Source organism: Meleagris gallopavo, chromosome 2, assembly GCF_000146605.3.
Source record: "Meleagris gallopavo isolate NT-WF06-2002-E0010 breed Aviagen turkey brand Nicholas breeding stock chromosome 2, Turkey_5.1, whole genome shotgun sequence".
Taxonomy (NCBI): Eukaryota; Metazoa; Chordata; class Aves; order Galliformes; family Phasianidae; genus Meleagris; species Meleagris gallopavo.
The window spans coordinates 66,828,552-66,844,445 of record NC_015012.2 but is presented as its reverse complement, the minus strand read 5'-3'; the positions used below and the strand labels follow the sequence as shown (position 1 = coordinate 66,844,445).

The 15,894-nt window shown below is 40.0% G+C and overlaps 2 protein-coding genes across 2 annotated transcripts in view; one reads left to right on the top strand and one right to left on the bottom strand.

Annotated features, from left to right (window-relative positions):
• PRDM1 (PR/SET domain 1) overlaps window positions 1-15,894 on the top strand; it is a 690,597-nt gene that overhangs the window by 535,914 nt on the left and 138,789 nt on the right.
• Window positions 447-14,542, bottom strand: RTN4IP1 (reticulon 4 interacting protein 1). Its single transcript, XM_010707541.3, has 5 exons — window positions 14,384-14,542; window positions 12,805-12,941; window positions 10,524-10,707; window positions 9,117-9,209; window positions 447-579 (listed from the first exon to the last, which is right to left on the bottom strand). Exons 1-5 carry the CDS (start codon window positions 14,450-14,452, stop codon window positions 463-465), a joined length of 600 nt encoding a protein of 199 aa, XP_010705843.1. The 5' UTR covers window positions 14,453-14,542; the 3' UTR covers window positions 447-462.

Here is a 15,894-nt window from a genome sequence, read left to right as displayed (position 1 = left end):
ATGTTATGCATATTAAGAAAGGCAAACAAAACTGAGGAAAGGAGAAAAGGATGGCATGGGTTCTATGGGTTCTACATGGACAGTCAGATGACAGTGAGATGACTTTTGCAGTATTTAGCTAGAACCACTCAGAGAACAAGAGCTCCAAACTCGAAATGCTGCCAAGCTTCTTGGGTTCCAGTGCTTAGGAGTATCCTGCAAAAGTCACAGCTACATTTGTAAGATGGTTTTCATGTACAGTTACCTGAAGAGACATTGGTATTTGTTATCTGTGTATTAACACTTTGTAACAGACAGTGTATGAAAGGAACCAAGAGGCTATTCTAAAACAAAACAACTTTTTAAATGATTCATTGTTTAAGAGCTTTGTAAGGAGAAACAGATGCTACATACCAGTTCAGGTTCAAGTGTAATTTACCAGTTAAGCAGGTGACTGGAGGCACAACAACAATTAGAGTTGCTTTATTTTTTATTAATGACATCAATCACTGTTTTTCCACGGGCGTGTCCTTCTTCTAGTTTCAGAAAGGCCTTTGGAACTTCAGAAAAAGGGAAGACTTCTTGGATAACTGGCTGAACCTGCAGAATAAAGCATCACTGCGTTAGGAATAAAATGACCTTGTTTTAGCACCTTCACTCTGTTTAAGGAAAGGAGAAGGATTTTTAATAGTACTTAGGGCAGAAGTTGCTCAGTGCAGTCACCACCTTTTAACTTCTTTTCAGGGACTCTTCTGCGTGCAGGAGAAGAGTTTTTGCTTTCTCCCCAAGTTTTGAAATATCTTTAATAGCACAGCCCAGGATGAAAAATAAAGCATGGTGCAAAGCTTTAACCTCCCATGTATCTATATCGTTTTCTTGTTAAATCAAGAACCATGCAAGACTTTCTATGTTTTAAGATACTTCTTAATCTAGTATCTCTCTACAAATGAAGTACAAAGAGAAAGTGCGCTGTTGCTGAATCATTTGGATGCACTTGAAAACTCAGCCACTGTGTCTTCATGCTGGCACAGATCGTGAAGCCTGGCTGGCACCTCCTGCTATTTTGGCATTAATTTTGTAGAGTAGCCTTCTGGATTGTTTTAGAGCAATCACTAATAATGAAGGTGAAACCACCAATTCACTGTGCTGTGCCCACCAGTGACTAAAGAGCCAGAAACCCCACCACCACTTTATTGAGATACTGCAGTATGCCAGTGGAGGAAGAAGAAATCCCAACTGTTTCTGAAAATTATTTTTCACCGTGTTCTGAGTCACCCTTCCAGAGGCAGCAGTAAGCTCTGTCTACACAACTACTGCCAGAGCACCTATCCTGAGGCAGGGCTCTTACCTTGTGTCCCCTCCCATCAGCCCAGTACACACTCTTCCTTTGCTGGACTGATCCCACTCATCTTAGCAGAGGACATTAGCAACAGATAAGTGTGCAGCCAGCTCTTTCAGTAATAGAAATTTTAAGAATCAAAGATCCAAACACTCTTATTGTGCTAGAAAACGTCCTTGTTACTTATATCACTGAAAAGTATTTTCAGGCCTTTTCCCTGCAGATACCACCAGGCACACACTTATCTTGCTTAGCGCTCCTAGAACCGGTAATGGCCCTCAGCAGGACGTGTGCTTTGCCAGGAAAGGAAATGAGACAACTAGTGTGTCAGTGTCAGAGCAGTGCCTTCTTTCAGAAGCTTTCTTTTACCAGAAGGTGGGGTACCTACACAGACTGCTGCTCAGATCACAGCACTACCAAGGAAATCTCTCACAACACACACTTCCCAAGCTGGATTCTAGGCATCCAGCACCCTCCCCAACAGCACAATTGCAATGCAGAAGTTGTCTAAGCACACATAAACATACTCTTCTCACTTATCTTTATTACCTTCAAGTCCAATTATTGCATCAGAGTAACTACTTTTTTTGTTGTTTTAACAGTATTCTAGGACAACAGTTGTACTGCTATCTTAATTTTGTTTCTAAGGTTCTCCCTTTATTATGTTGATGCATGCCTAGCAGAAATGTCACATGGCAGGAAAGTAGGAAGAAATGAATCCCTTCAAAGATGAAGAACTCACAGCCAGTTCCTAAAGAAAGCAATTGTGCCAGTAAATTCACTAAGTGCCTTCAATCTGCCGGGCTGCAGGGCAGGAGGCTGGGTAATGCCTTCCCCTTGTTTAATCACACCAATCTCTGCAGCCAGACCCCCTAACAAAGGGAAGAGTAAAAAGCAACAAAAGGGACAGAAAGATGCTGTTTAACACTGCTGCTCAACCAGGAAATAGATGTGGCTCATAACTAAGTTCAAGTGAAAATCACGTTTAATACAGAATGAAAACATCGTCTTGGGATGCCTGTGGGTAAAGCAAGCATCAGAGTCAACTGCAGCAGCCGTGACAATCAGCAGGAGGAACGTGCTGCTCCTCAGTCACTGTTCTGAAGAAAACCAACCAGAAGTCTTCAAAAACAAAACAAAACAAACAAACAAAAAAAACAACACCACCAACAAAACCAACAATCCAGTAACCCTGGTGAGCCAAGCACACGTGCAGCACTTGCACAAGCAGTTACTGTTAATGGCAGCAGAGATGTGCTTCAGTTCAGAGAAAATTAGAGTATGAAACACATGGGCACAGCTGACCCTCACAGGGCAAGGGGCTGGGAGGAGGGAAGGAGATGACAGGAAGGATGCAGTTCAGCCGCGCAGCATTGCGAGGTGCAGGGGTGCCAGGAGTTTGCTTCAGACGCATGCAGTAATTGAGCAAAAAGAAGAACGCTTCCAATGTTCTGCTACCTGCAGTCCTGTACTGTGGGTTGCAGCTTCCAGCCCTGACAGAACTCCCCCTTAGGTGAAGTTCAAAGCATCACGTGGGAAAAAGCATCACACAGGGAGTCAGAGGAAGCCCAAATTTAGCCCACAGTTCAAAACACCGTAAGTACTGCATCTACTAAGCACTGAAAGCCCATCTGCTACGTTGATGTAGCCTCTAGTTCCATTTAAACGCCGGCTTTAGGCAATGCTATAGTGAGACATGAATACTGAATTGATGATCCTGACAATCTAGAGCATTAAACATTTTATCTGGCTGACTGCTCAGCCTCATTGTTTGAATAACCCCAAAAGGGCTGACCATGTCACAGCACAGTGACAGCCTTTACCATAATCCACTGACTAAGATAAAATTTCTTCCTGTGAGCAGACAAACAAGCAGGGAAGCGCCTGCTATTTGTTGAATTGTGATAAAAAAAGGAGATTAACTGGATAATACAAACACTGCCTATTTACAGCCACACATCAGTTCTTTGCCAGAGGACACCTATTTGTTCAGGGAAAAGGGATTAAACTAAAGTCTGAGAGAGAAAGGATTACACACCTGCACTGAAATGTTTATCTGAAAACAGACTGGGGCTGAAAAGTGTTTTCCTCCTCTCCATTTTCCCTGATGTAGAACATATTAGAAATGAATCTAGGCTTTTTGAAATGAACTTTGTGTTTCAAAAAATAAGAGTCACAGTTGATGCTGATTAGGTATGCTGATCTGTCCTACACAGAGCACAGGAGCAGCATTGCACCCCATCCCACTCCAATCTCACTCCAGACGCAGCAGAGCCTGACAGGAACCAATTCCTGTAAGTATGTAGCTGCTTCCTGCTGCTGGAGGGTCAGCTACAGCCTACCAAACCTCAGAGATCCACAGAGCAACCTTAGCTCAAAAACAAAAAGAAAAGTTTTCTCCTGCCAAGGGCAATGACAGTGCATTGGCTCTTCCCCAGGCTCACGAAGGGTGGCTGTGCACACATCACAGGGCAGTCCAGCTTTGCAGAGCCTCCCTCCCAGCTGCCATCTCCTCATACACGAGAATTATGTCTTGGCTGTGAGTCTGGGCATGGCTCATGCACGTGCTCTGCACTGGGCACTCCCATGTGCACAGAGAGAGTTGTGATGCGTTCCAACAGTCCTCAGAATACTCAAATGCTTTCTTTAATGGAAAATTCCGGTGCTGAGCTGGAAGGTAAAGACATGACTACAATGCCTAGGTGCAGTGTAGGAGCCAACACACAAATGCAGCGCTTGATGCTCTGCTTTGGCCTTCACTGAGTATCCCTTCAGTGTCAATGAGAGACTTGAACAGAACTCATTACAAAGAGCAGCCTGCATCCTGTAATTAAACATGCAGTTATCTGCTCAATACTTCATTGTCATCTCATGGAAAAAAAAATGCCTACTCCCATGATCCTCTTACAAACAATTGTGTTACCAGACACTCTTTGTTAGTTTGTCAAGCCAAGAAGCATTCTTTAATATCAAGCATGTAGCAGCAGCTCACAGTAACTCATAAGTATAAACTACAATTATTAAAATGCTAGAAGATAAATCCCAATTAAGCAGGCTATGGTTCAGAGTGTAGAAGAGGTTTAAAAATCTCATGTTCCTTAATTGGCCTTGGCAGCAGCTTCTACAGAACACAATAAGGAGCAATAAGAAACTGGAACAAGCCCAGAGGGGCAGCGTGTGCCAGGCTAGCCCAAGTTTAAATCAGCAGAAGCGAGGAAGAAGATCCTGGATTTGGTTACTACTGAACTGTACTGAAAAATTGTTAAGTAAAACAAAATGCAGCTTCAAAAATGTCTTCAAGAATTCCCTAGCAGTTATGTTCATGGCAGCTGTTCTGCTGTTTTTGCTGGTGATCCGGGGCAACACGACCATATCAGCAAGACAGAACAGACTTTACTACAGTTGTACAAAACATTTGAAAGCATGGTACGTATTCTACAAATAGTATAAAAATATCTTTGTCTGACCTGCATCATCTTCTGTCTCAGCAAACTCAACTCACAACAGGCAAGAGCTGTCTGCTTGATCCCACAGTTGATTGTTGTGCTGGATGTGGTTCCTGGCTGTGCTAGGAGACCAGTAGTAACTCGCTACAGAATGTGCAATCATATTAGGCTCAGACAGCAGCACATTTGATTAAATACCCAGATATCTGCTGAAAGTTTTCCAGACCTCGTTATGGTTGACGTCAGCTCTCATGCTCAAATGGTATTTCTCCATTTCCCAAGATTACCTTTAGTCTTCTTCAGACATTTTATGACACAACCCCAGAGCTTTCATAAAGAGCCTTATTGCTTGTAGGAAGAGGTGCAGATGCCTTTTAATAAAAATCACTACATTTTTGCTGGCCATAATTAAATGCAGATAGAGGTTCCTTCGTGAAGAGATGGAAGGACTGATTAGTCTTTGGCATCCCCTCCTTGATTAATATTTCTGGGCTCTAGCCAACCAACCTGGCAAGCAAAAGCACTGCAACAACAAAACAAATAACCTAAATTAATGGAAAAGGTACTACCTTTGCAGTTTAGCACACAGGGAAGGATGGTCATTGGAATGAGCTTGTACAGCTCTGCATAGGAAGAAGCACAGCAAGGCCAAAGAACAGTGAGCATCCCATCCTTCAATCTGGTAAAGCAGACCACTAAATCCAACACAACTTCTCCCTGCAGCAACACGTGCACATGACACTGCACAGAAGTTACACAAGTTACAGACATGCAATTACTTTTCTTATGTGCTGTAACGTTTATCTAAAAAGGCAACAATACAAAGAATGCCCCATTCAGTTCTCTTGCTAAGACTCTACTGCTTCCTTTAGCCTTACTTCTCTGAAATCAATCTTTGCCCACCTAGTGCAACTTTGCTCTGAGAACAGTATTAAGCCACCAAAATACTACACACATACGCCTACACTGTATTTAGAAGACACTTTATCTAAAATGAAATTTTCAAATTTCTGTAGGGTTGTACATTAACCCTCACCCCGTTATGGTCCAGCAAGAGCATACAACATTCTTAGCACTTCCCCTTACTCTCTAAGGAGTCTCTTGAGCCAGCCTTCCTCCACCAGACTTTATAAAAGGCAAAGTAAGTGCTCAATTGTAACTACAGAAATGTGTAGAAAAACTACGAGGTCGATAAATTAACAAGTTAAGCAAAAAAAAAAAATAATTAAAAAATTCAAGACTATCAGTGTAAAATCCTCAACATGAACAACAGATACATCAAACTAATTCCTGAAAAGCTGTTCCATGACAAAGCTGCCAGCAGAGACCAGTGATGATGTTTCAGCAACCAGTATGCCAGAAAATCTATGTTCTGAACCAAGGACTTTATTGATTTCAGTTGTCTTTAACTGAGAACCTTGTAATTCAAAATGAATGCTCTGCCATGGAAGAGATCCCTTGCTTCTGACACACACTTCGTCTATTGATTTGGCAGAGCCTACATTAAGCCAACTTTCACTGGCTTGTAATTAACTGCCTAAGTTGAACCCACAACAGGGACATCCCAGCAGTTTATAGAGTAGCAAGTATTTCTAAAATTTGACAAGGAAATGCTCAACTTTCTCTGTGCCCATCACAGCCACAGCAGCTTCCCAGCTCACCAGTCTCACAGCAGGCTCTTGGCAAGATGTTCTGCTGCAAGGCAGAGAAAACAGCTCATAAGCTGAAAATGATTTTATGATGCCCAGAATGGAGCTGATGCACGAGTGAATTACAAAGAGAATATTATTCTCCTCCTTTGCCCAACCAGTTTATCAAATTCTTTCCCTCTTCTCCCTGTTAAAAAAGGCTGCTAAAAGAACTCATCCTCATAGCTGACATTTTGCAAATCTCTGTTCCTTGTTGCCAAGGTCATCTGTGTGGAAACCATGCATCTTTCAATAAAATACCCTTCTTTGTGCCTGTTCATCCACTAAAGGATGGAGACTCCTTTTGCTTTCACAGAGGAAGATGATGGAACACAACAGAACTAAAAAACTGTGTTGGTACAGAAGTACTACAGAAAAGCAACCTGCAATATGGATCTGATCTGTATGCTCTCCAAAGCTTCACTTACTATAGCATCACCTCTTTTTAATTTTCTTCATTTCCATCCACCTTCAAGATTTATGCTATCCTAAAAAATGCCCCTTTTTCAGTAGCTCTCCTATTCATATGTCACACAATCCCAAGGTGTTTGTAACAGAAGGACAATTCTCTGAAATCTCAGAATAACCAAAATCTGCAACACTCCAATATGTGTTTACTCAAAACTAAGTTCAACCATACAAGCTCACTTTGCTACCGTCCTCCAGCCTTCTCCCTGCACTACTTCAACAGCCCTTTTTGTCCCTAAAATCCTCATTTATTACTCTCCAACCAAAACACAAACATTTGTTGGAGGGAGTATACCATAATTTACCATAATACATCTCTCTTCCCCTTTTTCCAAATACCTACTCTTCTGAATGGATGATCTGGCCATTTAAGGAAATTCTCGTGTCTTGACAACAAAACTCAGTCTTACTAACAGCTGCATATATGGACCACACCTGGGACATACAAGACTGTTGACAACACCACTGTTGGCAATATTTCACAAGGTAGAGCACAATACTGATAGGATGACGACAATGCATGTGTCATTGCATGTGTCATTGCATGTCATGCATGTGACGACAATACAGTGTGTCATTTTGACCTGGTCTTGTCGATACAGAATTAAAAAGAAAAAAAACCAACAAGCAAGCATCTTTATCCTCACTATCATTTTACAACTAAAAGTACATCGGGACATTCATGTATGTATGACGTACGTTTTAAAAGACATTACAACTCAGCTGTCCATATTATTAGACAGATGAATACTGATTAAGCCCCATCTCTATTGCATAAACAGGCTTTTTTTTTTTTTAATAAAAGCTTTCATGAGCATATTCTGCATTTCTGTTTTGCATACAAGGTAGGAGCAGAACACAAAACAAGTTGTGACCAGCTAAGGATCAGGACAAACAGTAAGAACAAAGGCAAGGCTGTATCTGTTTCTTAGTCAATTGTAATTCAGTTGTACGACTGGATGAACTCACAGGATGAGAAGCATCTGCCAGGGTTTTTTTATCTAGACTGTAAAATAAGGCATAAAGCACTGCACACAGTGCAGTGTGGAGTGGTGTAAAACCAACAAGGATCGCCATTCACCACATCTTATTTGCTTCTATAACCTTTGTTAATGAGTAGATAACTTTTTAGGAGACAGACTGTATCGGCAGCACCCCATTCACAACACAGGAGTGGCTGAATTTAGGAAGATTCTTATTCTGAGCAGCAGCACTGAAAAAGCAAATACAAGCAAGCGGATACTGCGATACAAGTTTTTAGAACATAATGCAGAAAGAATAAAGGCAATCCAAACTCAATAGTCCTTGAGAGCGCTAGATTGTTCTAAGTATGCACAAATTTTGAGTGCAAGATGGTCTGGCAGCTCCTTACCAGAATGATGAGCTGCCAGGGCATACTCCTCTACTTAGGCACTATACAAAAAGATGAACAGCAACTGTTTGTATTCTGTGCTCTGAAAATGTTAACAACACGAAGTTCCCCAGTAGAGAACATGCAAGGACCTACAGCACCATAAATCCAATACACAACTCAATCTCACTGACCTCTCAATCTCACGTGTATTTTCTAACAAGTTCATAAGCCTGAAAAGATCTGGAACTCTAAGATTCCCCAAAAGCTTATGAACACTCACAAGATTTCAGGTCACTGTGCTGAATCATCACAGTTATACTCTGAAGCACCGAAATAATTAGACACCGGTCTGCCAACACAGATCACCTGTGGTCTGTTGTAAGCTGAATATTCTTGTTCTGTGCACGTGACATGTAGGAGACTCCTGTTCATCTGTGACAGGGGATTTGCATATGCAGACATGCATGCAGCCATGTTCAACCTGACCAAATGAACCAAACAAGGCCTCTAAAAGCTTATCATTTTCAACAGCAGAGTTTACACTGAATAATTCCCACTAGCAAAGAACCAAATCACTGGGCACTCTTTCCTCACAACTTATTACATTTGAGATTTTTAAAAGGAGTAGGATGAAGAAGGAGAAAGAAAAACAGCCTTAAGCATTATAAATACCTAAACTCAATGCCAGAGGCAGAAGTTAGAAATCAGAGCAAATCAGTTGATAACTTGTCTTCTCTGCTGTGACCTGTAACAATGTATTACTTAATTGTGAATTAAGCCATTTTTTGAGTCAAAGCAGCATCTCTTTCAGCACAAAAACCTAAACAACCATGCTGACATACCTTTCCTGAGTCAACCAGTTGTGCGATTTCATCCAAGCTTGGTCCACTTGGCATAAAGAAGGCCCACCGATAATGGACTCCTTTCAAGAGATGCTGCAAGAAAGATCACAAATGTGTTTTTTAAATAATGAGAGGAAACTGAAATGGGAACTGAAAGTAAGGACAGAAGCATCAGAGAAACAATGTAATGGAAAAATATGGACATTATTTGCTAGTGTCTAAAAAAGAAAAGTTATGTAAGCACGTGGATTAAATGCACAGACAGGGATGCTGTATTACCACAATAGGATCAGGGTGAATTTTGTGTCCAGTTGCAAAAGTCAGCTAGTTAAGAAAAACAACCACCTTGTCTCTGCAGCTGGAAATAGCATTATTTCTTATGTAAGAGAGAAATGGTGCTATATGTTTATACACATTCACAAAAAGGGTGAAATAAATCTACCAATATGACATTTAGAACTTTCCACCTCAGTGTCAGTGATTAAATTTTCCACCATCATATCTGCCAAAGTCGTCACCATCTGATGACAGATGGCAGCTCACACAAAAAGCATTCCAGGAAGATCACACAAACACAAGTCAAGAGCACTTTCTTTGAGAAAGCTGTTATAGGCATAAGTCCTCATCTGCCAAAACCAGCCGACTTTTAATGTGTGCCATACAATGCTCTTCATCATGAAAACATGCAAACTGAGAAATCATATTATGTGGCTTCTTTCCAGGCTTTTGTTTTTGAGATTTCCTTTGAAAACACTGTTACTGGACCTGGAGTCTCACTCAGCCTCATCACTGAAATACCATGGAAACAACTTGAATAGCAGTCACTCGGATAGCAAATACACATGTTGAGAGAAGAACAAATTCTAAAAAGCCTCACTGGGAGAATGCTTTAAATTAGAAAAATCAGGCACACGAACATGGAGGAGATGAAAGACTTTTTAGCCACTCTCAGTCACTTTTATTACTCCATGGTGCTGGTATAGGATGAAGAGAATCAGTAAATGCTTTGAGGGAAACCCTGGCCAGCCTAAGGCAAGTAGTAAAACTACCCGTACTTCAACAAGGCAGGGCTTTCTTCTGTTCACTATAAAGTGCTAGCTGCCAGCAGGACTCACTAGGAGGCCACGTGGAAATGACAACACCCAGTAAGACATCAAGACTACAAAGCGTCCTAGAGTACAATATAATATACACACATATTTATGTATGTATATATGAGGACAATGCTGGGTTTTGTTGGGTTTTTTTTCGGTGCAAGACAGAATCAAAATGCACCTGAAGTATAATTAACGATGCATGAGGAAAATGAGAAAGATGTCTCCAGATGAGCTGCACTAGTGCCTAAGCCACAAAGGAAGCCACGAGGATATAGCACAACATTCAAGAATATGGGATTTTGTCAAATACCTTCACGGTTTTGGAGCCTATCGTGACTCCTGTTTGCAGCATGCCATCAGCCACTCCAAGTTTGTCCATGTTGATCAAGAAAGGCGTCACTAAGGTAACGTATGTTGCTCCCGACCATTTCTTCAGGAGATCTAATGCCCACCTCTCAGTGGATCCACCGACACTATCTAGGATGAAATCAAATCTGGAGACGTGTAAAGAACAGGCTCAAAGTCACAAAACAGGGAAAATAATCATAAATGAACAAAATCATATATGAAACTGGTTGTAGTTCACATTCCTACCTGTCACTGCAGTATATTAAAATAATCTGCCTGCAAGACAGCAGCAAGCAAACCCTATGAGTTCAACTAAATCCCAGCTTTATTATAGGAAGGAAGTTAAAGTTACAGGTTATTGTCCGTTCACTGCATAGCAGATAGAGGCTGTTTCAATCATTAAATGGCCCCTAACTCCAAAAAGCAGACTCTCAGATGCACAGTAACATTCTCTATTTGCTTGAAGCCTTCTAGAGCATTCTCTCCTCATCCCTCTGACTGAAATTACTGAAACATTCTTGAGGTCTGGTCTTAGCATTCAACAGAATGCTATGTATGTCTGAAGTCTGGTCTGGACTCCTGCCCTGATTAGGAATATCTTCTGTCCATTCTGTGTTCACATGGAAGCCAGTTCCAGTGGCCAAAGTTACGTAAACAAATTATTTTATCTCTACTGACAGCATCTTCTCTCTGAATCTCCTTACTTAAAGTAGAACTTCAAAGCAAAGAGCCTAAAATCATTTCTTCACATTATGGTTATATGCAACCACTGGCAACAAGCCACGCTTTTAGCATTTGTTCTTATTGTCCCAGCACATGAACCTGTAAGGGCTGAACGTGGCAACTGGGAGCTACTGTACCTATTCTGTTAGATACACACCTCATTCTCATTCTCTGCTGCAAATTTTCAGCAATCTCCAAATAGGAACAGATGCACTATAGTTTATATAAATAGATAATGGATTATAGAAATGCATATACCTCATCTAACAAATCCATAAATAAAAGGAAGAATACTTCACGTAAATAAATGGAAAATTTCTTATCTCTAGAAAGATTTTTCCTGACTGTCTTCCAAGGGTGTGATTTCATGTTATAGTTGAGTTAATCTAAAAGCTGTCAACAAAACAGGAATTAATGCAGTGAAAACTAATGGTCCAGAAAAGAACAGCTCACCATGGAGTCTGAAGAGTCAGTACAGTTGAAAAGAGGAGGGCTATAGGATCCTTCCTCTCAGTATACACGACTGATGGGCTTAGCTACATCAAAAACTGTACTCATATAAAGGTTCATAGCTCCTAAAAATGGCTGCTTGCTAGAATGGATGTTTAGCATTTAAGAACTTGAAGAGCAGAATTTAGCAAATACAGCACTGCTTGCAAGCTGTTAATTTTTGTATATTCTGCTCAAACAGACAGCACCAACACCCTCACAATTGATCTCAGACCTATTAGGAATCACACCCCAATAAAAGGGTACACACCTCTGTAGAGTAGTTAATAGTAAGATTATTTTATCAATTGAATGTTTTCTATTTTTCCACCAGATTAATTCAACCTAGCTAAAAACAGCAGTGTAATTACCATCTTCAAATAAAAGTCACAGAAGACTAAGTTTAAACAGAAGGAAAGACTGCAAAACTCAAAAAAAAAAGTTTCAGAGAAACCCCTCAAGCTACTTAAAACATATCAGCTGTGACCAGATAAATGTGATTATTCACAGAGGCAGCTATACTTGATGTTACAGGAATTCACTCCCAGCTATGTTGCACAGTGGCTACAGGACTGGAGGCAAGTCACTAAACTGCTTCCTGACATAATTCTTCCCTATAGAAGATAGGTATTTTCCTATTTAGGAACCTCACAGAGGATTCCTGAGACTTGTTTTGATTTATTCATGCCTTTTTAAGCACTCCCAGATCCTACAATGGAAGCTGACAAAACTGATCAAATAATGGTCATTAGAAGCACATGAAAGTGAGCTTGTCTCCACAAACCCAATTAACTGGCTTAATCTTACAATGAAACCTGTGCTTGCAAAACTCACTTGGCAAATTACATTCAAAAAAAATGACAGGGATGAATTTGCTTTAGGAAACAAGGCTTTAGAAGTGGGAAGAAAAAGGAAAAGGAAAAAAGGAAAAGGAAAAGAGGGAGTCTTGACAGACTGCAGCCCAGAATCAAAAGGCAGGAAGACTGATAGCCAACTCCTTTATCTGAGTATTAAGCAACACAAACACGTACAAGGGTAAGGTTTTAAGCTGCTGTTCCAAATTTCCAGATTTGTAATCAATCACATCATCTGCTCCAAGCTTTTTCATCAGTGTGCTAGCATCGTGGGAACAAACTGCTGTCACATGAGCACCCCAGGCCTTCACTAGCTAGAAACAAAAAAAAAAAGAAGGAAAAAAAAAGGAGGCAAAGGTTTAAAATTTAGTGAGAAATACTTAAAAGAAAAAAATATCATTATATTACACAAGGTAACGTATCACATATCAAACAATGGTTAGAACTTACTGCTATTTAAGGCAAATGGTAGAGGACTGAGTTGGGGTGGCTGAGGAGGGATTTTTCATGCAGTTTGCAAATACCAGCCCTCAGGATAAATAAGACTTCAAATACTCAGTTCATCTTCTGAATCTGATAATTCAGACTATGCATTTTTAAAGCTAACAATCTATAAAACTGTCAGCAGATCAACCACTGCAGGGATTTAATTTTATCTGCCTACCTGCTCATTAAGTATTCCATACCTCTATCTTGTTGTAAATAAAGTACTAATAATGAGAAAAAGTAATCTGATTTATCTCAAGGAGATGTCAGGTTAGCTCTTCTGCTTCAGAACTTAAAGCAAAGAAAAGCTTTTTTGCTAGTTATTCATCTCTTCTGTAAATCTCATTCAAAAGATTCACACTAATTTTTTTAAATTGACTCTGGATTAATTAATAATTAATCATATTACATTTTTTAATATTCTCAAGAAAAAGCTGTTTCTACACAAGGTGACACCAGTTAAAATAAAAATGAATTAAATGAGAGTATACAAGGAGGATGTTCCACAATTAAAGATATTCAGTAGAAGACTGGTCAACAAAAGACTCTTGACTCTCCTAAGGTTAGGGCAACTGGAAAGTAGGAATGCAAGAAGGCAACAAGGCAAAGACAACAGTGGAATGTTAATGTAAGTTAATGTAAGCCACTGTGCTTTTCCTAGACTGCTCATGAAAGCCTCATGTCTCCAGCATCACTGTCCACCCACAACAGCTATAATTGCTACCATTTTACAGACAATCACAACTGCAATCATCTACATACTCCATCATTTTTCTACTCATATGCCAAGTTCTTTTCATATTTATGGAGCAGAGATGACTGAAAGAGAATGAAAACAAGTGACAACTTTCAAGTTCTGCAAATTAAGAGATTTCTTCAAATTAAGAGATTTTGAAAGCCCCCTCCTTGGAAGCACTCAAGGCCAGGCTGGATGGGGCTTTGAGCAACCTGGTCTAGAGGGAGGTGTCCCTGCCTAAAGCAGGGGGGTAGAACTAGATGATCTTAAGGGACCATTCCAACCCAAACCATTCTATGATTCCTGCACTTAAACTGGGAAATGTGTTCTTTTAGTAACTACACTCCCTATCCCATTATTTTAAAGCCCCTTCTTCCTACTAATAAAATGTAACAAACAGAATGGAGCAAGTCCCAAAACTTCTGGAGCTCTGTCAGCTCAATGGGTGGCTTCCTATTTCAGTCCCTCAACTCCCTTCCTTTCTTTGTACTGAACAGTCTGAAGATGCACCCTGGGCATGCTGTGTTATATTACCTGTACAGCAAATGTGCCAACTCCTCCAGAAGCTCCTAATATTAACACTCTGTAAGAGAAAATGAACATTTATTGAATAGTTCTTCAAACAAACAGTATAGCAACTATTTAATCTTATACATCTCCAACATGAAATCACTATCAGCAAAACACTTATTTGTCATTCAGTATTACTTTATGATTAACTCTTCAGATACCTAATAACATAATTTAACACAGCTTTCATCCTGCTTCCTGTGCCAAGGGCATTATCTCACTGCAGCCATACTGACTTCCTCATATGTGCTTTCCACTAATTCCAGGCAGTGGAGCTGTCAACATTTATCATGAGAAAAAGATAATCCTGTCTCTGTCCACACTTTCCCAAATTTAATTGCTTAGTTTGGAACAAAATCAGTAAGAATCTTTCTGTCTCCCAGACTCTGTTATCACTTTGCCTAAAGCAAAAATTAGATTTTGCTAACGTTTTTACACGAATTACTACTATCTAGCAAAAATAGTTCAGTGTCACATTACTTAGAGAGACCAAGGACTTCAGAATATAGGGAGCATAATTTTCCACTATCACTGAACATTTATCTAAAAAACAAACGTGTTGCAGCCTCACTACACAAGTTCTGTTAAACTATCTGAAGAAAATGGCAGCAGAATTGTACTAGTTCAGTGCATCTCAGCAACACCCTGTAAAATGCCCACTTCTTGAAATTAGTAAACAAGAAAACAAAGATGCATATCACCAAATTATTATCAAATGAGAGTTCATTTTAACTGAATACATCGTCCTAAATTTCATACAAAGGAATGCAATCTCAAAGGTGTGAAAACCTTAAAGCTACAGCAGCCTAATAAAAAATTACACCTAAGTATTTTTATTAATTAGCTAAACTTCAAATAGGGAATCGGTAAGAAAACCTTGCAAGCGAAGCTACAAATGGTGTTTCAACTTTGGACTCATTTACTAATTCTAGAACAAAAGGTACATCCAAGATGAAGTCTTGGCATAGGGCTGTGGAGAATCATGTTTCTCAGAACTTCTGTTTGCCAGAAAAATTTCAGTATTTTCAAAAGCTGGTGATATTCCTGTTTTATATCTTACCTTGCTGGATGCTGAGGGAAATAGCTTTTACAAAGCAAAATTGCACTAGACAATCTAGAGTATCAGTTGACAAAAATTCTTTGAAGTAACCTAAGAGACCTGGCTTTGGTCACAGTATCCATTCTAAAATGGATACTCCTTTGAAACTCATCAGATTCTATTCCCTAGTTCACTCATCTAAATTTGTAGAGTTCAGGTGAAGAATTTGAAACCACAGTGCCTTCTGCTTTGAAACCTGCCAAAATGTACTTATGCTCAGAACCATGCTTCTAACAACAGATGTCTGAAGCAACATTTTTATTCAGACCTGATTATCCTTGAAAAGTCTCAGGGATACCGTGCTCAGGACACTGGGTTTAGCTCATCTTTATCGTTACAAGAGACAGTTACCATTAACTCCTTCCAAGAACCCCCC

Excerpts from the sequence above, each read along its gene's own strand:
- RTN4IP1 (XM_010707541.3), bottom strand. The coding sequence starts at position 14,452 with ATGTTCATTTTCTCTTACAGAGTGTTAATATTAGGAGCTTCTGGAGGA. Across the intron at positions 10,708-12,804 it reads CAGCTTAAAACCTTACCCTT|ATTTGATTTCATCCTAGATA; the intron begins GTACGTGTTTGT and ends ACACGTCTCCAG. Across the intron at positions 9,210-10,523 it reads TAGGCTCCAAAACCGTGAAG|CATCTCTTGAAAGGAGTCCA; the intron begins GTATTTGACAAA and ends TCTTTCTTGCAG.